A 25,894-nucleotide genomic window follows, 5' to 3' on the forward strand; every position below is an offset into this window, starting at 1 on the left:
GCTCATGCACACGACCGTTGTTGGCTGGTGCCTGTATTGCGGCTGTTCGTGCACCGCATCACGGATGCGGACCCATTCACTTGTTTTATTTTTTTGCGGTGCGGACGGATCACAGACCCATTAACGTTGAATAGGTCTACATCCATCTGTGTCAGCCACGTGGTCATTGCCTGTGCATTGGGGACCGCAATTTGCAGTCCCTAATGCATGGAATTGGCGGACCCCAACCACAAAAAATGCTCTTAGATTCCCTTTAAGACATTACCTCTGTGTTAATGACGATTGATAGAGACCAGCAGAATAAAATCAGAGATTGTAGAAGGAGAAAAAGGTGGGTATCATTGTTTTCACTTACTGGCTGGCACTGTTCCTGTTAAGACACTTTGAGAAAATCTATTAATGGGAGCACTTACTAACTTGAGATTTATATTGTGCATAGGCAGTCTCTGAGTTGCATTGTTTATGGAGACACACTCGTAGCGATTAAGGGGGTATTCTGTTTTTTAACTATGGACACTCTGGCTCTGTTAATAAGGGCACTCGTTTGATCATTATTAAAACAAATGGTTACAGTTTATATGTTAAAGTTCATTACAACCGTGGCAGCTCCACATAAAAAGAAATTGGCATAATTACATAATAATAACTTTAAACAAAGAAGAAATTGTCTAACATCCCGTTTAGAATATAATGCACAAAGTACCACATGTTACATTATTTGTGTATGTTTAGTTGATGGTTTTTTGACATACCAAACACAGGTTTCTTTAAGTACACCAAAAAATGCTGCAGAAAATGGTAAACATGTTGTCAGCACACTCGGCCTTAAAATCTAATTGTGCTGCAGTGGCTACAAACAATATATGGCATAATCCTGCAAATTCCAGTTTCACTTATGTCCTTCCAGCTCTACATTAGGCTAATAAAAAGATGACATGAGAGGTGAGATGAGGCTGGCAAAGGACTGCATATGTGTGGAGGGGATAGGAATTGAATGGAAATGAGCTATATGCATTATAAATATAAACACTATGGATTGGTGGGAAATTGGAGGAACAAGGGGCAGTCAAATGAAGGATCGTCAGCCGTCATGGAGAAGTGTGGTGGGGCGCATTCTAAGAACCCTGGTAGAGGGATTAAAGATTAATGTATGGTAATGCCAGTCTTGATAGATCTATATATACTGTATTTCTACACTTCTAAACAATTTTTTGATTTGTGAATTTTCTAAGAGCACTCCATTTTTTCCTCAAACTCTTTAAGAAATGTCAGCAGATCACTTGTACTGTTCAGAGACAGAGAGTCAGAGATTTGCAGGTTGACCTCACTGCTGTGTAGCGATGAGGCTCCCGTGTTATAGCTTAGCTCATGAAGAATTTGCATTGACTTTGGTGTGATCTAAAAAAATAAGAGAGGTAGTTAATAAACATTTAAAGGCCCTATTCTAGTACAAAAATCCTTCATGTTACAATATTAACCATTTTAAGTTGAAGACATTTGAACTAGAGACCAAAAGTACTAATTGGTTTATGAAGCATCAAAATATCACCCAAAATAAGAAAACAAATGAAGATTAAGGAGAAATAAGAAACAGAAGATAAATATGAAGCAAGTTCTTACATATAAAAGTCAGATATGGCTGCTAGAAGGCTATACATAACTTTCTATGTTGAGAACAAGAGCTCCTTCAAGGTCCTGTACAGTACACACAGTCAGGGCTGAATTATAATTGGTGCACCATAATCCTGATTTAGTTTAAAAGTTTAGATTCGTAGCTTAAAATGAAGACCAGATTCAAATCTCTGGCTGCTATACAGCATGAGATAAAGCTGGTTGAACAGCCCCCCCTTCTGCTCTCTATGATCATAGCCAATGTGTAGAAGACCAGTGGGTGAGTTCCTGACATACTTCAGGGAGAAGAGAGGCATACTGTAGATCCTAGTCTTCCTGTATAACTGCTATATCCACTATCGAAGCAGCGGGGAGGTTGGCAGCATCTGACATCACTTAGTGAGTAATGCATTGTTGGATCTCAGATGACAGTTACCAGGTAAGCTTTTTGGTTACATGACTGTCTTTGGAGTACCATTACAACAACGAACCAGCAAAATGTTTATTTTCACTTTGGCTATGAATTGTGAAGAAAGTAGAGCATAACTCAAAATTAGTACAAGATAATTAAATGGAAGGTGTGAGACAGTGACAGATCTCACACAGGTTAGAGGCAAGGAAGGGGTGGATAGTGTGATTCACACCCCTATTCCACCACAGGTGAGAGCAGCTGGAGGTACTCAGGCTGGCATAAAGCACCTTCCAGGGTGTCAGTAAGGGGGGAGTGTGTTACCTGTGGACTGAGGCCTGGAGGCTCTGTGAATGTGGTTTCAGCTGGGCAAGGCTGAGGGACCACGAGGCTGGGAGATAGCCGGGACTAACTTTGTTACAGCCTGGAAGTGAGTTGGACTACTGGCTAAGAAAGCCGCACCTGAAACAGTGTGTGAACTGTGAGGTATACTTTAGGTGAGTCAGGTTATTATATGTTTAGTTAAAGCCCAGCCGGGCAGGTGTTTGTTTTGTATTATGTTTTGTTTTTGCTGAGGTGCCAAATAAAAGCAATGTTTGGACCTTAAAACTTGGTGTCCGTGAAGACGTGTGTGAAAGACCCCCAGAGAAGAGCTAATCCCCACAAAGGTAACAGTTAAGATCAGTCGTGACGCTTATGCACATCAAATTCCGACAGGTTTGTATATTTCACAGTTAGGAAACTTACTTGCACCATAATAAACTTCTTTTTCCATGGTCTATCATCTGGCCACAGTTCTCCCAAGCAAATCCAAATGGAATACTGAGGTGATTCCTTCCTCTTGTGTTCTGTAAATTCAATTAGTTCTAGAGAGAAGACAATGAGTGTAGAAAACTTACTTTAGTAGAACAAAAGGATATCTACAGCTTTAACAGTTCAACTTTTTGCTAAACAAAACTTTTTGCTATACAGTGCCATATATATATATATATATATATATATATAAAGGTTGAAAATGCCCTCCCTCTGTGAACTTCTTTTTAGAAGATCCGCTGAATGAGAAGTATGCCACATAGCCATGCAAGAAAAAAACAGTAGTTGAATTCAAATGGCCGTTCACCAAACACTGATGTATGTGGATAACCAATGGATGCGTACATTGTACCATTAACTTCAATGAGTCCGTAAGCTTTTCAGGTGCACTCCTGATAGCATATAATTAGAAATTATAATTTCTTCTGAATCAGGATTTACCCACAAAAAATATTCAGCAGTTTTCAAACCAGCACCTGGATCTGAATACTTTTGTAATTGTCTATAATAAAAAAAATTGCATAGCCAGTGAGCAATGAAATATATAGCAGCACCTGCTGTTTTTTTCTTGTTTCTCTGTCTACTTTGCTAAGGTGGACACACATACTCAATTTCATCCTTCAACTTCCTTCTGAGCTGTGATAGGAAGAGAGCTGCAGCAGAAAAGACACGCCTCCTGACCTGCAGAAGTAAAGACTCGCCCCCTGAGCTGCTAGCTTGATATAAATCTAGTAAAGCAATTGTTAAAATGAATGAGGAGAGCTCTGAATCCATGTGAGGTACAGGGCCGATTCTAGCTTTGTTAGAAAGAGATTGGCATGTACTATATGATGTCTGATTTTCAAGTTTTTACATTAGTCATGAGAGAACCATGGGATAAAGGGGTTTTCAAAGGTCTTAGTGGATTTTGAAAAACCCACATTATAGTTCAGGACATCAAGAGATAGGAATCTGTTACATATAATTACAGTTAGAAAAAGACAGACATTGCCTCCTCCACCACCGGTCCTGCACATAGTGACCTCACTTCCATTGAGGCATCACTGTCTGTGATGTGGTGTCCACAGGGCCCTGCCATGATTGGCTGTCTGGGCATTTGACACCGACATCACTGCCTGGAGTACTGCAGCAGGTGAGGCAGAAGGATGCAGTGCTGGAAACTATTTCAAGACTGTGAGTCTATTGTAAAACTTTTTTATCTGTTGATTTCCTGCATGGTTAAGATGATTTTTTATATCCACTCAGATTTTGGAATATACTTTCAATTTTAGAATTCTACACAAGATATAGAGAAATCGCCAATAAGCAATGACTACCAGCACAACTCATACAAGGTTGACAAGGATGCTTTACTTCGATATTGTTGCATGGCTAAGCAGAATGGTCAAGACTCCAAGAATACTGGTTAACAACCTCCATTGAAACTTTACTGGTAACCATGCTAGGTAGTCTACTTTTTCTAAATCAGCTTCCACAAAGAAACCTAAATCTGACTTTTAACAAATGTTTTTTCAACAAATGAAAGTCAATTTCCACCAGTTGTCCCCAACTGTTTTAGTAACACAACCTTCCTTCTACTAAATGTGGTCACCTTAGAGCTATAATTAAAAAAAAGATTCAAGTTCATACCTTTGACAAACTGTTGAAAGTTGTACAGAACACAATACTCCATTTTGTCTATAGGATTGGGTTGAGATATGGTTGGCGTGTCAGTCATTGTCCAGAAGCTCCTGCACTTGCCTAACCTCTTAGCACAAATTGACCCATCTCGCACTTCCATCACTGTGCCCAATTGCAGGTTCTCTAGAAGTTTATATATTTCAGCAGCTACTTTCTGATCATGTATTGCTGTTGGTGGTGGCAGTATCACATCCTCTAAATAACTCTCGGATTGTGGTTGTTTTCTTGAAGTGAGGTGTATGCCATTTGAGTTCTTTACCAAGGTGTTCTTCACCAGAGTTCCACGGTAATAAATCTTCACATCAAATTCTGTTTCTGTAGAAAAAAAAGTAATTACTGTAAGTTATAGTACTGCTCAAATAGAGCACAATTTCAAGTGCATTTCTCCACTATGGAAGTAACTGCCAGGTAAGTGATACCCCCTTCCTACAAGTCATGTGAACCTTAACAGGGATCCCTTCTCTACAAATACAGCAAAAGTGGATGGTGACTAGACACCACTCTACTATTTAATAAGGAACAAGAAAGAGGTGGCGTTGACATGCCAGTCCATCCTGTTCTGTGATTTTGGAATTTGATGGTATGACCTGGGGCCTACTATAGTCTGAGGACCTTGTGTATAAAAACTGAAGCATTCATATTAGTGTACCTATGTTGTAGGGAGGTTCTGTGGTTGCAACCTAGGCAGCCTTTTTTGTATGTCCATGGTCATAAATCTCTGATTATGGGTTATTAAAAAATAACCTTTATTACTAAAATTGTAGGCTTTTATATATCAAAGGGATTGTCCAGAATTGAAAAAAAACATGTCTCCTTACTTCCGGAAATAGCACAACACCTGTCCACAAGGGGGTGTTTAGTATAGCCACTCAGCTCTACTCATATCATTGGGCTGAGCTCCATTACCAGGCATACCCATGGAAGGTGTGGTGCTGTTTTTGAAAGTAAGAAACCATGTTTTCTCTAATCCTTGACCACAACATTCATCATTTAGTCATATGGCTTTCAAAGCTGGTTATAGACATCCAGATAATTGTACCAATCTGACAGGTAACAGAAATAAGATACTTTGGAACATATTGAGCTTTTGAATCCTGTAATAGCCATGCTCCGCTGAATTCCAATGTTTACACTTACTACGTTACAGTAATGTCCATGTAATATCGCAATTACAACCACGTGAGTTGCCATCACTATGACTGAAACACCATCATGATGGGCAGTAACTGGTCACCATGATCAAGTCACATGACAGTGTTATCACGTCACCATTTGACAAATCTTACTTTGTTTCTATGTTTAGGTGCGGAAATTGAACTGTTATGCGGATTTTAAAATCTGCAGCATGTCAATTGTTGCGATTCCACACCTTCTGTAGAGTGGTTTTCTACATAGACTTCAATGGGGATGTTAACATAAAGAGAAAATGTGCATGTAACAAAAAGCGCACAAAATGCACCAAAACTGAGATATACTAGAGCAGATTTATGTGTGGTTTTTGGTGCAGATTTCATGCAGATTTTCTGCAGACAAATCTGCACCATGTGCAGGCACTCTTAGGATACCTGCACACGAGTGCAAGTGAACGCACATGCAGATTTCTGTGTATTTCTGCAGTATATCTGCACCAAAATTCTCAATTTCTAACAATGTTTTTCGGTGTGGATTTAATGTGGTTTTACCGCAGATCTCACCCTTCATTAGAAAATGGCGAAATTCACAGCTAAAACCACAAACATAATTAACACGCTGTGGATTCGGAATTCCGTACAGCAGGTCAGTTTCCGCACAGAAAAAATTTGCAAAGTATACATGAGATTTGCTTAATCTCATACACTTTGCTGGTACTGTACCAGCCACACGTATTCTGCAACAGGTGCAGGTGGCCTTATTTGCAGTCCGCAGCATAGGCACAGGGTACACACGTTCGTGTGAATGAGCCTTAACTCTTATTAACTCTTTCTGGGAGGAGCATGGGAAAAAACTGCAATACTGTCGCTGACTTGTTATGTTCTAAATTTTGCGGTGTTCATTTTTTGTCATAAATAATATGATAACTTTACAATACCAAATTTATATACATATATATATATATATATATATACACTGAACGAAAATATAAATGCAACACGTTTGGTTTTGCTCCCATTTTGCATGAGCTGAACTCAAAGATCTGAAACATTTTCTACATACACAAAAGACCCATTACTCTCATATATTGTTCACATATCTGTCTAAATCTGTATTAGTGAGCACTTCTCCTTTGCCCAGATAATCCATCCCACCTCACAGGTGTGGCATATCATAGTGCTGATTAGACAGCATGAATATATATGTGTATATATATATAATTTATTTTTTTTACTACTCTTGCACATTTAAAAAAAAAAGAAGAAAATGATTAGGCATTGCCACATCCCAACATCCATATCTTTTTTATTTTTCTTTCTATGGAGCTCTGCTATTTTTGCAGTATGACTTGTAGTTTATATTTGTATTTTTTATGGTAAATCAGCAAAAAGCAGCAGTTCTGGTATTTCTTTTTTTACAGAGTTAACCATAAGGGATAAATTATATGATAATTGTGTAGAGTAGGTTGCTACGGATGTGGCGATACTAAATATGTGGAGGAGTGGGAACTATAAAGGCGAGCTTTTGATTACTTCTAAAAAAAATAAAAAATGTATGCAGTGTAATTTATTTTACTGTTATACTGACATTCACCAGCAGGCTGCGCCAGAAAGGGCCCGACCTGCCTGGATGCGCTGGAGGCAGGCCTGGGCCTTCACTAGGCCCTGGCCTATATGACAAGACATCGACATGCTGCAGTCTCGTTCGTAGGGCTGCAGAAGGGAGACAGAGAGAGTCTGCCCCCTCTGTAACTACTTACATGCCACGGGCACTATTGCCTGTAACATCTAAATGGTTAAACGTCTTGGATCGTCACTTCTGCCAGACCAGGCCATTAAAGTAGGAACGTGGCTCTCATAGGGAGATCTTTGCAGCACTTAGCCCCTTAGTAGATGCTGTAAAAAGGTGTGTTGGTGGTCACTAAGGGGATATGAAAATATTTAATAAAGGTCAATTAGACAAATGTTTTTAGCCCAAAATAATTACAATGCAATAATTAAAAATGAACGTAACCCCTTAAGGACCAGGCTGTTTTTTGGAAACTTGACATGTGTCACTATATGGTAAGAACGCTTTTATTTATCCAAGCCATTCTGAGATTGTTTTCTCGTGACACATTGTACTTCATGATAGTGAAACATTTTAGTCAATATAATTCACCTTTATTTATAAAAAATCCCAAATTAACAGAAAATTTAGAAAAATTTGCAATTTTCCAAATTTGAATTTATCTGCTTTTGAGGCAGATAGTGATACATCATAAAAGAGTTATTACTTTACATTTCCCATATGTCCACTTTCATGTTTGCATCATTTTGTAAATGTAATTTTATTTTTTAGGCTTAGAATTTCAGAACCAATTTTTAAAAGAAAATTTCCGAAACCCACTTTTTTAAGGACCACTTCAACTCTAAAGTCACTTTGTGGGGCTAACATAGTGGAAATCACCCATACATTACCCCATTATAGAAACTACACCCCTCAAGTTATTCAAAACTGATTTTACAAACTTTGCTAACCCTTTCTACAAGAATTAAAGGAAAAAGGAGATACAATTTTTAAATTTCACTTTTTTGGCAGATTTTCCATTTTAATTCATTTTTTCCTGTAACACATCAAGGGTTAACAGCCAAATAAAGCTCAATATTTACAAACCGGATTCCCAAAAAGTTGGGACACTAAACAAATTGTGAATAAAAACTGAATGCAATGATGTGGAGATGGCAAATGTCAATATTTTATTTGTAATAGAACGCAGATGACAGATCAAACGTTTAATCCGAGTAAATGTATCATTTTAAAGGAAAAATACGTTGATTCAAATTTTCACGGTGTCAACAAATCCCAAAAAAGTTGGGACAAGTAGCAAAAAGAGGCTGGAAAAAGTAAATTTGAGCATAACGAAGAGCTGGAAGACCAATTAACACTAATTAGGTCAATTGGCAACATGATTGGGTATAAAAAGAGCTTCTCAGAGTGGCAGTGTCTCTCAGAAGCCAAGTTGGGTAGAGGATCACCAATTCCCACAATGTTGCGCAGAAAGATAGTGGAGCAATATCAGAAAGGTGTTACCCAGCGAAAAATTGCAAAGACTTTGCATCTATCATCATCAACTGTGCATAACATCATCCGAAGATTCAGAGAATCTGGAACAATCTCTGTGCGTAAGGGTCAAGGCCGTAAAACCATATTGGATGCCCGTGATCTCCGGGCCCTTAAACGACACTGCACCACAAACAGGAATGCTACTGTAAAGGAAATCACAGAATGGGCTCAGGAATACTTCCAGAAACCATTGTCAGTGAACACAATCCACCGTGCCATCCGCCGTTGCCAGCTGAAACTCTACAGTGCAAAGAAGAAGCCATTTCTAAGCAAGATCCACAAGCTCAGGCATTTTCACTGGGCCAGGGATCATTTAAAATGGAGTGTGGCAAAATGGAAGACTGTTCTGTGGTCAGACGAGTCACGATTCGAAGTTCTTTTTGGAAATCTGTGACGCCATGTCATCCGGACCAAAGAGGACAAGGACAACCCACGTTGTGGCGACTCCGAGGCAGACCACTTACACCTGTTTTGGGACTGCCCAATGGTGGGCAGCTATTGGAGATCGGTCCAGACCACTCTGGCTCGTAAACTCAACATTGCTGTTCCTCTGTCTCCCAGGATATGGGTCTTGGGAGACTTATCGGAGGTTAATTATCAGCCCATAAAACGTAAATTATTGATTAAGGTTATGTTCTTGGCCAGGCTTCTTGTTTCCAGGTTATGGTTTAGTTCCTCCGCTCCAGATTGCAGCAATTGGCTGGCCTTGGTAGAGAAAGTGAAAAGCTATGAGAGGATTCTGTATAAACAAAGAGGATCCTATTTAAAATGGGGTAAACTGTGGGAAGACTGGGATATGGTTAATTAATTTGGATTTCATTTATTTATTTATTTATTTTTTTTTTTTTTTTTTTTTTTATTATATATATATATATTTTTTTTTTTTTTTTTTTTTATGTGTGTATATGTATGTGTATGTGCATGTGTATATATGTATATGCACGTATGTATGTGTGTGTATATGTGTATGCATGCATATGTACCTTTTTTTTTTTTTTTTTTTTTTTTTTTTTTTTCCTCCTGCAAGGTTGGGAGGGGGGGGGGGGGGGGAATAGATGGGGTGGGCCGGGGATGATCTTAGACTTTATAATATTATAAATGTTATGTGGATATGTTTTTTTGCACTATAAATAAAATATATATAAAAAAAAAAAAAAAAAAAAGTTAAGAAGGAATAGTTCAGGCCGGTGCTAGTGCCAGACAGTTTTGGTATCTGCTACATAACTGTTGTGAATAGCCTTAAAGTGGAAGAAACAATAAATGAACTTTTCCATAAAGAAAAAAAAAATTTAAAATGGAGTGTGGCAAAATGGAAGACTGTTCAGTGGTCAGACGAGTCACGATTCGAAGTTCTTTTTGGAAATCTGGGACGCCATGTCATCCGGAGCAAACAGGACAAGGACAACCCAAGTTGTTATCAACGCTCAGTTCAGAAGCCTGCATCTCTGATGGTATGGGGTTGCATGAGTGCGTGTGGCATGGGCAGCTTGCATGTCTGGAAAGGCACCATCAATGCAGAAAAATATAGAACAACATATGCTCCCATCCAGACGTCATCTCTTTCAGGGAAGACCCTGCATTTTTCAACAAGATAATGCCAGACCACATTCTGCATCAATCACAACATCATGGCTGCGTAGGAGAAGGATCCGGGTACTGAAATGGCCAGTCTGCAGTCCAGATCTTTCACCTATAGAGAACATTTGGCGCATCATAAAGAGGAAGGTGCAACAAAGAAGGCCCAAGACGATTGAACAGTTAGAGGCCTGTATTAGACAAGAATGGGAGAGCATTCCTATTTCTAAACTTGAGAAACTGGTCTCCTCGGTCCCCAGACGTCTGTTGAGTGTTGTAAGAAGAAGGAGAGATGCCACACAGTGGTGAAAATGGCCTTGTCCCAACTTTTTGGGGATTTGTTGACACCATGAAATTCTGATTCAACATATTCTTCCTTTAAAATGGTACATTTTCTCAGTTTAAACTTTTGTTCCGTGATTTATGTTCTATTCTGAGTAAAATATTATAAGTTGGCACCTCCACATCATTGCATTCAGTATTTATTCACGATTTGTATAGTGTCCCAACTTTTTTGGAATCCGGTTTGTATTACCCTGATGTGGTCGTAAACTGCTGTACAGGCATATGGCAGGGCACAGAAGTAAAGGAGCGCCATATAGATTTTGGAGGGCAGATTGCACTCCTAGAGTAGAAACTCCAAAAAAGTGACCCCATTTTTGAAATTATAGGATAAGGTGACACTTTTATTGATTTTATTTTGTGGTATATATGACTTTTGATTGCTCTATATTATGCCTTTGTGAGGCAAGGTAACCAAAAAATGGCTGTTCTGGCACAGTTTTTATTTTTGGGTTTTTACGGTCTTCACCTGACAGGTTAGATCATGTGCTATTTTTATATAGCAGGTTGTTATGGACACGACAATACCAAATATGTGTACTTTTATTTTTATTTTGTTTCAGTTTTACATAATAAAGCATTTTTTAAATAAATCACGTTTTTGTGTCTCCTTTTTCTGAAAGCCATATTATTTATTGATTGGTACTATTTTGGAGTATATACTACTTTTTGATCGTTTAGTATTACACTTTTTGTGATGTATGGTGACAAAAAAATAGATTTTTTTACTGTTTTCACCTCACAGGTTAAATCATGTGACATTTTGGCGCTACCCAAAGTCCCTGTTTTTTTTTAAATATATTTTGGTTTTAAACAATAAAAGCATTTTTGAAACAAAAAAAAACATATCTCTTTTTTTTTGGGCGATTGTCTTAGGTAGGATCTCATTTTTTGCGGGATGAGATATCGGTTTCATTGGTATTATTTTGGGGTACATACGACTTTTTGATCACCTGGTATTATACTTTTTGTGACAAAAATTGATTTTTTAAGCACAGGTTTTATTTTATTTTTTATGGTATTGACTAGACAGGGTGGATTGTGTGATATTTTTATAGAGCAGGTTATTACGCACGCAGTGATACCTAATATGTCTGTTTTTTTACTTATTTTTCTATTTTTTAACAATTTTATATGTCTCTTTTTTTGGGAAAGAGGCTTTTTTTATTGAAACAATTTTTTTATTGTTAAAAACACTTTTTTAACTTTTTTTTTGTCCAACTATGGGACTTTAACATTGCAGGGTCTGATCTCTGTTTCAATGTAGCACAACACATCTGTATTATACTGCATTGACTATCAGTGTATTATTACACAGTTTAAGGGCTCATTCACACGATTGTGTGTTGCCCATTGCTGTATTGTGGACCGCATTTGCGTATCCGCAATACACGGGCACTGTTCCGTGTGCATTCTGCATCATAGATGCCACCCCATTCACTTCAGTGGGTCCGCAAATCCGGAGATGCGGAACGGAAGCACGGAACGGAACACTACGGAAGCACTACAGAGTGCTTCCTGGGGTTCCATTCCGTGCCTGTGCACCGCAAAAAGATAGAACTTGCTCTATCTTTTGGCGGAATGGAGGGATCGCGAACCCATTCAAGTGAATGGGTCTGCGATCCCCATGCAGATGGGCCACGGTCGGTGCCCGTGCATTGCGGACCGCAATTTGCGGTCCACAGCACGGCACAGGCTTCACACGTTCGTGTGAACAAGCCCTGAGGCTACATGCACACGGCCGTTGTTTTGGTCCACATCCAAACCGCAGTATTTGCGGCTTGGATGAGGACAAATTCACTTCAATGGGGCCGCAAAAGATGCGGACAGCACTCCGTGTGCTGTCTGCATCCGTTGCTCTGTTCTGTGGCCCACAAAAAATATAACCATTCCTATTCTTGTCCGTTTTGCGGACATGAATAGGCAGTTATATTAATGGCTGCCCACGCCATTCTGCAAATTGCGGAACGCACACTGGGTTGCGTGAAAATCGCAAGCATCCGCAAGCAAGTGCGGATGCGGTGCGATTTTCACGCACGGTTGCTAGGAGACGATCGGGATGGAGACCCGATCATTATTATTTTCCCTTATAACATGGTTATAAGGGAAAATAATAGCATTCTGAATACAGAATGCATAGTACAATAGCGCTGGAGGGGTTAAAAAAATAAATACATTTTTTAACTCACCTTAATCCACTTGCTCACGCAGGCCGCATCTCCTTCTGTCTTCATCTTAGCTGCGTGCAGTAACAGGACCTGTGGTGATGTCACTCTGGTCATCACATGGTCCATCACATGATCCATCACGATGGTAAAAGATCATGTGATGGATGATGTGATGACCGGAGTAACGTCACCACAGGTCCTGTTCCTACACCGCTAAGATGAAGACAGAAGGAGATGCCGGGCTGCGCGATCAATTGGATTAAGGTGAGTTAAATTTTATTTTTTTAACCCCTCCATCCCTAATTTACTACGCATTCTGTATTCAGAATGCTTTTATTTTCCCTTATAACCATGTAATAAGGGAAAATAATACAATCTACAGAACACCGATCCCAAGCCCGAACCTCTGTGAAGAAGTTCGGGTTTGGGTACCAAACATGCACGATTTTTCTCACGCGAGTGCAAAACGCATTACAATGTTTGTGTGTTCCCGCAACGCACCCGCACATTTTCCCGCAACGCCTGTGTGAAAGGCCTAAGGGGTTAAAGGTGTCCACTCCATAGCCTTTAAGATAATAAACTGGCTACTTGTAGCTTCTACTATAGGGAGCTTCAGAGTTTACTGTATACTGTGTTATAATTTAATGAAATATGCACACAGTTTGCGGTTAGCTCCTAAGCTCCCCCTAGTGATGGCTGCCAATATGCTATATTTTATGAAGGACCTGTTAGCACTCCTGATATGTCTGTTTTAATAACTAATTGCATTTCAAATAAAATAACAATTCTGGATTACCTTTTCTTATAACTCTATGTTGTGCAGTTCCTCTGTTATTCCTACTATAAATGTATTAATAAATTAAGAACTGGGTTTTACCATTCCCCTTGTCAAATGGGTCTGTCCCTGCCCAGTCTGTCAATGCCAGCACTCACTAGACAGTATGGGAATTTACAGGGATATACCCCCGAGTGGTAACACCCGATCTTCAATCTATTCATATGTTAAACAAAATCAATAAGCACAGACATTTGCACCTATGTAGATTAAAAATAAAACAATAAAGTTGAATACTAGATGAAATGCTGGATACATATTTGATTTCTCTCTCCAGGGTCCATTAAAGAGAAGTTCATTGCTCTTTGCTATCTGGAGTCTGGAGAGGTATAAACCACAATATTTTATGAAATATCTGAATAAGAAAAGTAATTACCAAAGGTATTGTTTGGGAAGAACTGATTCAGTAGGGTTTGCTGCAATGATCCCTGCGTCACAACTGGAACGGTCTGAGCTTGTCCTGTAGATATAAAACATTACAAAACCTGTGAGACGTCTTTACTGATATAGGAGCAGAAACTGTAAACTAAACAGCTTATAAGGGTTCATTCACACGTCCGTGTGTGTTTTGCGGACCTGTGGATCCGCTAAACACGGACATTGGCGATATGCGTTCCGCATTTTACGGACCACACATCGCCGGCACTTTTTTTTTTCGGGATCGGAATTGCGGACCCGGAAGTGCGGCTCCGCAATTCCAGAACCGGACAGCACATCGTGCTGCCCCATAGAAATGAATGGGTCCGCAATTCCGTTCCGCAAAATGCGGAACGAAATTGCGGAAGTTTGAATGGAGCCTAAGTGCTAATGCACACCTTGAGACGTGTGTCATACTAAAAGTGAATAAACAGATTTTACTATTGATGACCTATCCTCTAAATAGGTCATCAGTATCTGAAAGGTGGGGGTCCGACAACTGAGACTCCCGCCGATGAGCTGTTTGAGAAGTCACCAGCGCTCCTGTGAGCTGAGCTGCACCTGCATGATGTCACTGGCCTAGGAAAAGTTGTGAGAAAGCCATAGAAGAGAATGAGACTGAGCTGCCATACCAAGCACAGACATTATACAATATATGGAGCTGTGCTTGGTGAGCCTGGAGAAGACCGTGACGCTCACAGAGGCGCCGATGCCTTCTCAAACAGCTGATTGGCGGGAGATGTAGGTTTCGGACCACACCAATAGAAACCGATGACCTATCCAGTGGATAGGTCAACTGTAGTAAAATCTCGGAAAACCCTTTTAAATAGACTTTTCTGGATGTTTGCAAACCCTAAAAAGGTATAAGACACATTGTACTTCATGACAGTCATACATTTCAGTCAATATATTTCACCTTTATTTATGAAAAAATCCTAAATTTACCCCCAAAAAAATCAAAACTTCAATTTCTCTGCTTTTAAAACAGAAATTGATACCTCATAAAATATTTATTACTTAACATTCTCATATGTCTACTTTATGTTGGCATCATTTGGTAAATGTCCAGTTCACTATTCAGTCACTTTGTAGGGCTTACATAGTAGAAACCCCCAATAAATGACCCCGTCTTAGAAACAACACCCCTCAAGTTATTCAAAACTGATTTTACAAACTTTGTTAACCCTGTTAACCCTTTCTGTAACACATCAACGGTTAACAGCCAGACAAAACTCAATATCTATTACCCTGATTCTGCAGTTTACAGAAACACCCCACATGAGGTGGTAAACTGATGTAAGGGTACACGGCAGGGCGCAGAAGAAAAGGAGCGCGGTATGGTTTTGGCCCCTTTCACACGGGCGAGTATTCCGCGCAGATGCGATGCGTGAGTTGAATGCATTGCACCCGCACTGAATCCCGATCCATTTATTTCTATGGGGCTGTTCACATGAGCGGTGATTTTCATGCATCACTTGTGCGTTGCGTGAAAATCGCAGCATGCTCTATTTTGTGCGTTTTTTACGTAATGCAGGCCCCATAGAAATTAATGGGGTTGCGTGAAAATCGCAAGCATCCGCAAGCAAGTGCGGATGCGGTGCGATTTTCATGCGTGGTTGCTAGGAGACGATCGGGATGGAGACCCGATCATTATTATTTTCCCTTATAACATGGTTATCAGGGAAAATAATAGCATTCTGAATACAGAATGCATAGTAAAATAGCGCTGGAGGGGTTAAAAAAAAAAATATAATTTAACTCACCTTAATCCACTTGATCGCGCAGCCGGCATCTCTTCTGTCTGTCTTCTGTGCTGTGTGCAGGAACAGGACCTGTGGTGAAGTCACTCCGGTCATCACATGGTCCATCACATGATCCATCACCATGGTAAAAGATCATGTGATGACCGGAGTGACGTCACCACAGGTCCTGTTCCTGCACACAGCAAAGGAAGATAGACAGAAGAGATTCCGGCTGCGCGATCAAGTGGATTAAGGTGAGTTAAATTATTATTATTTTTTTTAACCCCTCGGTATTCAGAATGCTATTATTTTCCCTTATAACCATGTTATAAGGGAAAATAATACAATCTACAGAACACCGATCCCAAGCTCGAACTTCTGTGAAGAAGTTCGGGTTTGGGTACCAAACATGCCGATTTTTCTCAAGCGAGAAACGCATTACAATGTTTTGCACTTGCGAGGAAAAATCGCGCATGTTCCCGCAACGCACCCGCACCTTTTCCCGCTACGCCCGTCTGAAAGAGGCCTATGGAAAGCATATTTTGCTGGACTGGATTTTAGACATCATGTCCCATTTGAAGCCCCCGTTATGCACCCCTACAGTAGAAACTCCCAAAAAGTGGCCCCATTATGGAAACTACGGGATAAGATGACAGTTTTATTGGTATTATTTTGGGGGCATACTCCTTTTTGATCGCTTGGTGTTGCACTTTTTGTGATGTAAGGTGACAAAAAATAGAATTTTTGTTTAAGGTGTTCACCTGAGGGGTTAGGTCATGTGATATTTTTATAGAGCTGGTTGTTACGGATGCAACGATTCCTAGTATGTCTACCTTTTTAATTTATTTCACTTTAACACAATAATAGCATTTTTGAAGCAAAAAAAATCCTATTTTAGTGTCTCCATGGTCTGAGAGTCATTTACGCGATTGTCTTAGGAAGGGTCTCATTTTTTGCAGGATGAGGTGATGATTTGATTGGTACTATTTTGGGGGGCATATGCCTTTTTGATCACTTGGTGTTGCACTTTTTGTGATGTAAGGTGTGATGTAAGGTTTTTCTTTTTCTTTTTTAAGGAGTTTATCAGACCGGGTATATTATGGAATATATTTATAGAGCTGGTCGTTACGGAGGCGCCAATACCTAATATGTGTGTTTTTTTCTTTTTTTTCTATTTTTAATTATAACATCAGGGGAAAGGGGCATATTTTTTTTTTTTTTTTTTACTTTAAACTTTATTTATTATTATTAAAAACACTTTGACTTTTTTTTACTTTATTTCTGTCCCACTTTGGAACTTCAACTTTTGGGGGTCTGATATCCTCTGCAATGCATTACAATAAATCTGTATTGTAATGCATTGCCTGTTAGTGGATCTCCTCAGCTTCTGTAGAAGGCAGGTCCCGATGGGACCCCTCACTGACTGCAAACACCTTCTATGCCGCGATCAACAGTGACCGCGTCATAGAAGGGGTTAATCTGTCGGCATCGGCTTTTACAGCAATGCCGGCGGATACAGCAGGGGACCGACTTTCAGTGACTGCCCCTGCAGTGATCGGGTGCACACCGCTCCGGGGGCCCGCCCGATAACCATGACGTAATAGTACCTCAAATTGTGGCAAGTCATCTGCCGCTATGGCATACTATTATTTCATGTTTCAGGAAGGGGTTAAAAATAAAATGTCTGTTTTGGTTCCTAGAACAGCACCAAATTGGTTGTGTCTGGTATTTTACATGAACGAGGTGCAATAGCAAAATCAGCCAGTCTATAAGAGTGGCGCTATTTTAAGAAAAGAAAAACAACAGAGTGACAAGAATTTTTAACAACTTGGCAAGAGGTAACTCCTCATAAATGACGTAATGTATACAATATGGAGAGAATGATGTTTACTAAGTTCAGTATTGGAGAACACCTAGCTGGATTTGCTAGCTAGGAGCCGGGAAAAGCTGAGTAAAAATCCCAGTGACAAATCCTCTACACAGTAGCATTGCTAGACAGATTTGTCATTCGGGGACCATTTATACAAAAAGTGAATAAAATGCGGATATTAGAAATAAAAAAAAAGAGAACAAGTGCTCACAATTACACAATGGTTTTTATAGAAGAGATGCACCTTAATACTGTACTTACCTGACTGCTCTTCATGAACTGGATATGGTGAATTGTTATGGCAGACTGGACTGGCACTAGCACCAGCGAAATACCCATCAGGAGACAACATGTTATTATACCAGTCTAGATCTGATATTTCAAGTGGGCTTTGCAAGTCTTCAGCAGCAAGGTACAGATCTAGACACAAAAAAAAACATTTCTGAAAACGTCACGGGGGTCAGTGGACAATATTTGTTGTTGGTTTATTTATGCATTGCTTCATTGCTTTCTCTGCCTGTTTGCGGAATAAGGCTACTTTTACTCCTGTGGCTGTGGGTCTGGCAGACATTGCTGGGAATAGGCTGGCAAAAATCGATGTGTGCAGCAGTATTTGTCTGGCCAGATCTCCACCTGACACCATTGTAGTGGGGTTGGCGGGCTTTTAGTACCATCCGACAGTGCCAGATCTAAAGAGCTCCAGCAGCCTGCTCTCTGCCGAAACAGCCTGCTGTAGCCTTACAAGTTCAGAGCTCAGTTATTATGAAGCATGCCTTCTCATTACCCCCTTCCCCGAGTTAGCATTCCTATTTTTCCGCCTCTCTCTCATGCTAACATGGCAGTCTGTTCCAGCTGCTATTTCTGAAAGTCTTCTCAGGGATATATAATATTCTGTGTCTGAACGGACCACCCTTTTGTACTGCCACGAGATCAACAGCCACTAGAGACGTCTGGCAGCGGCTTTCTCCACACTATCCACTGACAACACATACACGTCTATGTGTATGGGGGAATCAGGAGCGATATGTGACGGCTAAGCAAGTGATTGGCCAACAGCTCTTGATGGTGTATGGGCACCTTTAGGTTTATTGTCAACTCACCATGTAATAAAACTAACTGCAAAGTTTTTTATTTCTATTTTAGATGCATTGGACCATGAAAAGGTTGGAAAGGTGAACCTAACATTGAAGTATAATAATGATAAAATAGTGATGATAGTGGTGACAATAATAATACTATTGACAAATACCTTCATCATTAAAAGAGATCTGCATCTGCGTCATGCCTTGTGCCAGACTTCTGTCCTGTGAAACACACAAAGTACAGTCTTAGCATTGCTGTAACTACTAGAGATGAGCGAAGTTCTCAAAACTTTGATTCAGCTGCTTCGATGAATTTTACAAAAAAATTCGCTTTGTGACGGATTACTTTGTCACAAAGTGCATTTCTTTTTTAGTAGGGTGCATAATGGGGGGGAACAGCGATGGTGTCGCCCCCCCCCCCCCATCATTGAACTCCTTAGATGCCGTGTTCATCCCTGATCGTGGCATCTTAGATGACCATTGAGGGCTGTCAGAGATTAATCTGTAAAAAAAATTATAATACTCACCTTATCCATTTGCTCACTGTCTGCCGTGGCCATCTTGATTTAAGATCCAGTGTGAAATTATGCACGGAGTGTGATGACGTCATACATCACTGTGTACAAGTTTTCGCACGGGATCTTCAATCAAGATGGCCGACTCTTCGCGCTCAAATGAATGAGTTGAATATGATTTTTTTTTTTTTACGCCATTTTAGATTAGTTACCACTAAGCATGAAGAAAGTCGGCATCGCAGTGAATCGAGTCTTCCCTGAAATTTGGATTGAAGTCCACTTCGTGAACTTCAATTTGCTCAACACTAGTAACAACCTTAACCAAGATACAAGTGGAAATTGTTCAGCTATTGCAGCAATATTATACAGTCTGTAAGGGGTTTTCCAAGACTTTCCTCTGTATAGGCCATCAGTATCTGATTGGTGGAGACCCAGGACCCCCACCGATTAGCTGTGTACGAAGGCAGCGGTGCCCGCAGCAGTACCGCGTCCTTCTCTCTGCTCACCAAGCACAGTGTTCTACATTGTATAGTGGCTGTGCTTGGGATCACAGATCAGCCCAATTCACTTCAATGGTGCTGATTGCGTCTAAGCCATGTGACCAATGAACGTCACGTCACTCGCCTAGGCTAAGCTGCGAGAAGGCTGCGGTGCCCTGAGGAGTGCAGTGCCTTCTCAAACAGCTGATCGGCGGGGGTCCTGATTTCAGACCCCAACCGACCAGATACTAATGACCTATCCAGAGATTAGGTCATCAGTATAAAAGTCTAGGAAAACCCCTTTAATAGTACTGTCAGCTTGTGAGAATTCCTGTAGAGCATATGGCCGTTTGGCCTGCTAACCCTGCAGAGGTATTGGTGCTGCAGTCATCTTGTGGAAGTTACATTAAGGGTTGTTTGTTACCTTGTAGAAACAAAAATAATTAACTAACCACAGTGATCTGGCTTCCTGGGCTGTTCCAGTTGGTTGTGTCAGTAGTTGGACTGGCGCTGTCACTTCTGCACAAATCTTCAGAAGCTACATCAGCAACAGAGAAAACACTTATTTCAACCATCCCTTTCTACCCAAAGCAATGTTCAATAGGGCACTATAAAAAATTGTCACAGTAGATAAGGGGATGTTGGGCATTACGTCTGTTCTTCATTAGGGTATCATGGATATGTTGATAATCATGTGCAATTAATTATATGCATAATCATGTGCAATATGTAATTGTGTAACTATTTGTGTGGAATCTGGTGTGTCTGATCTGCAGTACTAGTAATGCAGTTCCCCCTATGGATCAATAAAGTTGTATTGTATCGTATTATTAACAGCCTGTAGTAAGCAGATAACTGCAGTAAAATTATCTGTACAGGCAAAGAAGTGACTCCAATTATTAGGCTTAGTGGCCAGTGCGAAAACTGCAGGATTGTATAGGTTTGTAATATAGAATTGACATGGAAAATAAAAAAAAACACAAAAAATTATTTAAAAATATGTTTAACATAAAAACATGATTTAAATAAATAGTTCATTTTCTGATTACATAACCCCTTTAAATATAACTAAGTAGTCAAGAACAAAACATCCACTGACCATTACTACACCACCACGACACCTTACAACTGGCACTATGGGGGTTGATTTTTCAAAACTGGTGTAATGGTAAACCGGCTTGGGCTACTTTCACATCTGCGTTTTCAATTCCGTTATTGAGATCCGTCATAGGATCTCAATAGCGGAAGACAATACTTCAGTTTTATCCCCATTCATTGACAGTGGGGACAAAACTGAACTGAACGAAACGGAATGCACCAAAATGCATTCAGTTCCGTTTGGTTGCATCCCCATCGAGGACAGAAAAACAGTGCAAGCAGTGGAGAAAACTGATTCGTCCCTATTGACTTACATTGTGTGTCAGGATGGATCAGTTTTCTCTGACACAATAGAAAACAGATCTGTCCCCGTTGACTTTCAATGGTGTTCATGACGGATCCGTCATGGCTATAGAAGACATAATACAACCGGATCTGTTCATGACGGATGCATGTGGTTGTATTATTGTAATGGAAGTGTTTTTTTCAGATCCATGACGGATCCGCAAAAAACGCTAATGTGAAAGTAGCCTTAGTTGCTCATAGTGACCAATCAGACTCCACCTTTCATTATCCAACAGAGTTCTGAAAAATGAAAGGTGGAATCTGATTGGTTGCTATGGGCAACTAAGCGAGTTTTTCTTTGCACCAGTTTTGATAAATCTCCCAGTATGTGTTTAGGTCAAAAGAGTTGAGTCCAAAGGTTAGTCTTTTCCTCCATTCCAGCCAATGTTTGTCATTGCATTTGGCGACTTAAGGCCTATGGGCATAACAATTCTAGTTGATCTGTTAACTGTTTGGACTCCCTTTTCGTGTAAAGTTCTGTTCAGTCATATTCTAGTCCCAGAACTTTAGCACAAATTGATTTTCCCAAAGTTTATTCTATGAACTAATGAGACCAGATTCTTCAGCTGATGATTTTACATGGTACAGAATCCAGAGATGGAGTTGGTTATCAGGTAATAGATCAGCAGCTGCATCAGGTTGAGGATGTCAAATTCACACAGTGCGGATGTAACAAGGTTCAGACTGATGTGCCACAGAAGACGAGACAGAAATCAGGACAATTAGAGCCAGTGCTTAGACACTACAGATGTATCTATTTAGGATTTCTCCTTTTTTAGGAAGTTTGCAGAACTAAGCCAACAAATGTAAAGTTCTGAGTGGTTGGACATAGGTCATTGGTGGAGTGTAGGTAGAGGATAGCTGAGCAGACATAAATCTCTCCACCCACTAGTCAAGTGACTGGATCACTTAGCACATGATTGGTTTTAGGTGGTAATTTATCAAGTTTACCTGTCTAGCAAAGACGGTAACAGCAGTCCAGAAAATCGAGACCCTATACTGTATAATTAGGGATCTTCACTATGGCTACGGGAGGCTGAAGCATGGAGTAAGAAAGTTGAACTTACCAACTGCAATATTTCCTCTGATGATCTCGTAAATTTTATGTGGATCAGTAGAGTCTGAGCTTCTGTCTCTAATCATACGAATTTCGGTTTTTCGATTCAGGGCAGAGCGGACATTTCTTTTCCACACAGCTGGGTTTGGTACGTCTATGTTAGGGTCATAACTTCCGCTGACAATAGCCCAGGCCTAGGGAGAGAGAAGAAATATTCACCCTACTAGTAACCAAAAATGCTAGTTATGAAGTTACCATACACCACTTCCTATGATGGCGTTTTGTTATAGACTATTCAACTAGTTAGAAATAGTTTAGTCAGTTTTCAACCAATTCTACTTCGAAGCACCATGTATTTACATATAAGGAAACTTAGATTAATTAATGTGCTGTTCCTCAGACTTTCACCATATTCCACAATTTGGGCTTTATTAAACCTGATGTAGGCTCATGAATATCATTCTCATAAATGTTATGCTGACCAAACATGTTGAAATCTTGCCACTCTCATTATTAGATTTTAACTAAGTGGATACCTCAAATTGACCATGTGAGTTGCAGTAGGCATGTCAAAGATTGTTTCATGTATCTCAAGAAATGGAGCATCGGATTGGTGCCATGGTGTCACGGAAAGAACATTTGTTCTTCTTCTCATCTCCCATGGCATTGGAAAAACTTTCGAGATGGTAACTAGGGCTAGGGCTGCACTCACTTTTCATGTAAATTTTATATTAGCTTTATCAGTTTGAAGAACATACAAAAAATGACCATGGACCAAAATAATTGCTAGGGACAGTTTACTACATCTCCACTTCATTACCTCAAATATTTTCACATCATCCTCTGACCGATCCTGCCTCAGGCCGTGCTTCCATGGTATTCGGAACTGTGTTTGTTCTGTGTTTATCCATTTGAGACCAGGATACTTTTGACTGTTAATCTGGTCGAGGAGCCAGGGAATAATACGTGGCCTTTGAGAGCTCATCTCCACTCTGTTAAAAAAGATCTATTATGCTGTGGTCTGCCAAGAAATGTAATGTTTAACCAAACACAATGCAACAACTCTACAGACATTGTATACATAGATCTTAAATTGGGAATATAATATAATGCTATATTCACTATATAAATGAATATGAGTAGAAATTGAATTCTCATCATACGGCAAGATTACCTCGTTTAAATGGGTCCCTATTCTACAATGACTCCTTTCCTTGCACCAACGGGCTTCAAATGAATTCAGAGGGTTCAGCTATATACTGTTTTTTTTTTTTTTTTAAAACAACCTTGGTAAAGATGCATGCATAGGAAGGAGTGCAGGACAGTCATACAGCAAAAAACAAAAGATACATTTAGTTGATTTTGGAAATATTTAATGTTTGATATTGTTTTACATCTCATGTACTAGTATAGACACATGCCACAAGCAGAAAATAGATTAGAACTTTTTAGGAGACATACAGGGCCACATTTATTATGACCAGTGTTTTAGACGCTGTTCTTAATAAGCCCTGTAGCTGGGGGTGGTTCCGGTGAAGTTATGAATGCCCCCATAGTGCCCCCAGTAGTAATAATGCCCCCTATAATGTATGCATGTACAAAAAATACCCTGTTATAATGTGTGCTAGTACAAAAAATGACCCCTTATAATGTTTGCAATCAAAATAATTCCCACTTGCAATGTGTGCCAGTACAAAAATGCTCCCTTTATAATGTGTGCCAGTACAAAAATACCGCTTTACGTGTGCCAATACAAAAAATACCCCTTATAACATGTGCCAGTAGAAAAAAAAATTGTGCCCCCTGTAGAACAAATGTCCCCATAAAATGTGTGCCAGTACAAACAAGCTCCCTTATAATGTGTGGCAGTACAAAAATACCTCCTTACGTGTGCCAATACAAAAATGCTCCCTTATAACGTGTGTCAGTACAAAAAAATACCCCCTTTTAGTGCCCACAGTAGAACAGATGTCCCCATAGTGGCCCCCTTATAATGTGTGCCAGTACATAAATGCTCTATTTTACAGCTGCAATGTCCCCATAGTGTTTTCTCCAGCTACAAAATAATAACCCCCACCCACAGCATGCTGATTATGGGGTAGATTATGAGTCAATTTGGTCTCTTAGAGCACATGTCAAGGAGCACAGCTACACACGGTATATACACACACCTGTACAATTGTCAAAGTTGTTTCCTAAGATCTGTTCTCAGGGGGCGGAATGAATGCAGTTTGTAAATGAAATAGTTTACAAATTCAAGGACATCATGTGTTTCTGAGAAAGACTTTCTATTTATAAGTCTGGAGAATCCCTTTCATGTTAGAAGGCAAACATGTAACAATCTAAAAAGATATATATTTTTTTTATACTTTTATGACTATTTTATTTTATGTATTTTTTAACTTATTTACTGCACTTTTAAATGTGTCTACGTCTACAAATGGTATTTATTTTATATGTAGATTCTTACAATGAGCTGATATTATCACAGCGCCCTCTCTTTTGCATTCCTGGAAAAAAAAAAGTAAATGGGCAGACTGGAATGGCTGACATGTCTCTACAAGGCACTGCTATTGTACAGCACATTATGTATTGTATAATGCAGGCCGTACATGGCTAAAGTTAAGGTCTGTTAAACTCTTAATTCTTTTAACTATTCAGATGCTGACTAAAGCTGCTTTTGTGATAGCCTATAATCATATATCTTTCTCATACATACAGTATTTGGTTATGTCTCTTGCAATGATGGATCAAGCGAATCATTCTAGTTACTTAAATGTGACTATTACCACATAAAATGGGCTTTTCAAACCATACTCCATAATACATAGACACAATGACTCCACCATATTGTTTTCAATGACACATAACACAGACACATTCATCAGACAGAGCACCTCATAGGCTAGTATATATATGTATATATTTATAGGCTAAGTTCACATGACCATATTTTTATTCCGCATTCGATCAGCATTTTTTTGCGGCTTGCATGCAGATTCATTCATTTCTACGGGGCTGCAAAATATACAGACAGCACAAGGATGTCACTAATGCCACAAATTATAGAACATGTCCAGTTCTTGTCTGTTTTGGGTTCGTTAGTAATTTTTACAATAAGGCCCAATAAAAGATCAGTATTTTCCAGATCCCCAATTGCAAAACAGGTATGATCGTGTGATCGCGTGTAGTCTAATACAGGGTGCATCCTTCAAAATCCAGAAGTACTGGTGAATGTTAATTCACTGGTCTCCGATACGACGTGTTTCAAGGCATAGAGCCCCTTGGTTTGAAACACGTCGTATCGGAGACCAATGAATTGACATTCACCAGTACCTCTGGATTTTGTCTGCTATGACTATAAGAAAAGCAGTCATGAGACAGAAGCATTCTGCATACAGCCATACATCTGACAGGTGGCTGTGCTCCTGATTTTCTAAAGAAATTCAATGTGAGTTGGCATACAGGTATGAAATATTCCTCAGTCTTGTCTTGTATAGTATAATATAGGCAAGATATAATAACCCGGTTTTTCTTACCTGAAGATATCAGTGCTGCTTCTTACACTGGCTTCTGCTCTCACAACCAGTTTCAGTTTCAATTACTGGAAATTCCTTCCC

General features: G+C 39.7%; 1 protein-coding gene across 1 annotated transcript; it reads right to left on the bottom strand.

Annotated features, from left to right (window-relative positions):
• Window positions 1-573: 573 nt before the first annotated feature.
• Window positions 574-25,894, bottom strand: IRF3 (interferon regulatory factor 3). The gene is made up of 10 exons (XM_044278127.1): window positions 25,814-25,894; window positions 23,095-23,266; window positions 22,285-22,468; window positions 20,227-20,312; window positions 18,948-19,002; window positions 17,960-18,118; window positions 14,046-14,129; window positions 4,463-4,828; window positions 2,768-2,886; window positions 574-1,398 (listed from the first exon to the last, which is right to left on the bottom strand). Exons 2-10 carry the CDS (start codon window positions 23,257-23,259, stop codon window positions 1,228-1,230), a joined length of 1,389 nt encoding a protein of 462 aa, XP_044134062.1. The 5' UTR covers window positions 23,260-23,266; window positions 25,814-25,894; the 3' UTR covers window positions 574-1,227.

Source organism: Bufo gargarizans, chromosome 2 (genome assembly GCF_014858855.1).
Source record: "Bufo gargarizans isolate SCDJY-AF-19 chromosome 2, ASM1485885v1, whole genome shotgun sequence".
In the NCBI taxonomy this organism is placed as follows: Eukaryota; Metazoa; Chordata; class Amphibia; order Anura; family Bufonidae; genus Bufo; species Bufo gargarizans.

Excerpts from the sequence above, each read along its gene's own strand:
- IRF3 (XM_044278127.1), bottom strand. The coding sequence starts at position 23,259 with ATGAGCTCTCAAAGGCCACGTATTATTCCCTGGCTCCTCGACCAGATT. Across the intron at positions 20,313-22,284 it reads CAGAGGAAATATTGCAGTTG|CTTCTGAAGATTTGTGCAGA; the intron begins GTAAGTTCAACT and ends TTGCTGATGTAG. Across the intron at positions 1,399-2,767 it reads AGAAGTTTATTATGGTGCAA|ATCACACCAAAGTCAATGCA; the intron begins GTAAGTTTCCTA and ends TTATTTTTTTAG.